We start from the raw sequence: 2,311 nt of genomic DNA on the forward strand, positions 1-2,311 counted from the left end.
GTAGCATAACTTTGTGAATGTAATTAACAGCACGGAATTATATATTTGATTGTAGTTAAGGGGAAATTTATGTTGTAAATAGGTTACTAGAATAAAAAATAAGAAAAACGTAGGGCTAGATAATGCAGTAAACTGTAAAGTACACTGTGGACAATAGTTAATAGTATGATTCCAAAAATATTCCTTCATCAACTATAAATAAGATGCCACATTAACACAAGATGGAATATAGGACCACTATATTGTCTACATGCTTTTTCTCTATACTTCCAGCTTCTCTCATACTATATGTATATGTACTGTTAAAAAGGTGAGGGAAAATGACCAACTCAAAAAATATGGCTAGTGGACACTGAAACCACAATGTCTGCACTAGAAGCAGGTCTGCTTCTTAAACCACCTATTTAACTTTATGCACATTAAACTATTCTCATGATAAAGGGGAAATAAAATTTTAAGTTGTTTGGACATAAAATGATCTCAGTAAAGCAAGTAACTAATGGTAAGCATTTAAGATATTGCTATTGAATTATAATATGATATTTCAATATAATGGATTTCAAAAATTCTTTTTCTGTTCCAATTTATATGATTTATAAATTATATTTGCTAGATTTCCCAAAACTTTCTTGACAAGAGTATCCAAGCTTATCCATACCTAAGAGAGATTACCCCTTTTTAGGGACCTTAAGATTAAAGAATCATGTTATGCAGTGAATCTAGGCATGAAATTTAAAGGCATCTTAAGAGGCAAAAAGTGTTTCATAAGTGTAATCCAAATTTGATGCCCTAACTGCATTTTACACTGATTTAAAAAGACACTTTGCTATCACAAAGACTCCATAAAGCATAAATATCTATAATAGTGGGTAAGGTAAAGGGAATGTTTTAAGAAAACTGTGAATTGGTTTACTTAGATATTTGCTTTTTTACCATCTGGAGATCAATTTATAGCAAATTTTAAATGCAGATAAATGAAAAAAATGTCCGTGGTAAAACATTGCCAATATTACTTAATTATTTCTCTTTATGTAAAAAGAGATTCAAACAGCTAAGCAGTTGAGTACATCTAAATAATGAGAATAAAATATTTATTACACTTCTCATTACACAGGTAATCTATAGTATTTATTTAGGTGGTGCCATTTAAGAGACAATTTGACTCTGAAATAATATCCTGCACTGCATCGGATGAAATTTCCATCTAAATATTTTCAGGAATTGTTAATAACCAATTCTCTACTATTCCCTGCTTTTCAGCTTTCTTAAATGATCAAGAGATTGAAAAATGTAAAAATTGATATGTTGTTGCTTTTGCAGAAAGTACTTGCAGAAAAATCTAAACAATCTAACATATGTTATGTCAGCATACAATGAGACAAATATCCATCCTTCAACCTTCATTCTCATTGGCATCCCTGGGTTGGAGGCTGAACACATCTGGATCTCCATCCCCTTTTGTGTGGTCTACCTTCTGGCCCTTGTAGGAAACTGTTCCCTTCTGTTTATCATCAAGACAGACCCCAGTCTCCATGAGCCAATGTACCTTTTCCTCTGTATGCTGTCTGTGGCAGACCTTATTGTAAGCACTACAGCTATGCCAAAACTTCTCAGCCTCTTCTGGTTCCATGACGGAGAGATTCGTGTTGAAGCATGTCTCACTCAAGTTTTCCTGATTCATTCTTGTTCCACCATGGAGTCTGGCTTCTTCCTAGCCATGGCGTTTGACCGTTACGTAGCCATTTGCAACCCATTAAGACATTCAGCTATTCTGACACACACAGTAATTGGAGGAATAGGTCTAGCCATTGTACTCCGGGGTACTGCACTTCTCAGTCCTCACCCTTTCCTGCTACGTTGGCTTCCCTACTGCAGAACCAACATTATTTCCCACACATACTGTGAGTTCATGGCACTCATCAAGATTGCTTGTGCAGAGACAAGAATCCGCAGAGCCTACAGCCTAATTGTTGCCTTCCTTACTGGTGGGGTAGACTTCATATTGATCATTTGTTCTTATGTCTTTATAGTCCATGCTGTCTTCCAACTGCCATCCAAGGATGCTCGACTCAAAACCTTGGGCACTTGTAGCTCCCATGTCTCTATCATTTTAGTTTCCTATACTCCAGCTTTCTTCTCTTTCCTCACCCACAGGTTTGGGCACAATGTGGCACCCCACGTTCACATATTTGTTGCCAATATCTATGTTCTGGTCCCACCCATGGTGAACCCAATTATCTATGGGGTGAGGACCAAAAAGATACGGGATAGGTTCCTTAAAATTTTTAGTTTTCCAAAGCATCTGAATTAA

General features: G+C 36.0%; 1 protein-coding gene across 1 annotated transcript; it reads left to right on the forward strand.

The window, feature by feature from the left end:
* The first annotated feature begins 1,360 nt into the window (after window positions 1-1,360).
* On the forward strand, window positions 1,361-2,311 carry LOC101414778 (olfactory receptor 52D1-like). Its single transcript, XM_012530339.3, has one exon. The coding sequence runs from the start codon at window positions 1,361-1,363 to the stop codon at window positions 2,309-2,311; it is 951 nt and encodes a 316-aa protein (XP_012385793.1).

This window comes from Dasypus novemcinctus, chromosome 10, assembly GCF_030445035.2.
Source record: "Dasypus novemcinctus isolate mDasNov1 chromosome 10, mDasNov1.1.hap2, whole genome shotgun sequence".
Taxonomy (NCBI): domain Eukaryota; kingdom Metazoa; phylum Chordata; class Mammalia; order Cingulata; family Dasypodidae; genus Dasypus; species Dasypus novemcinctus.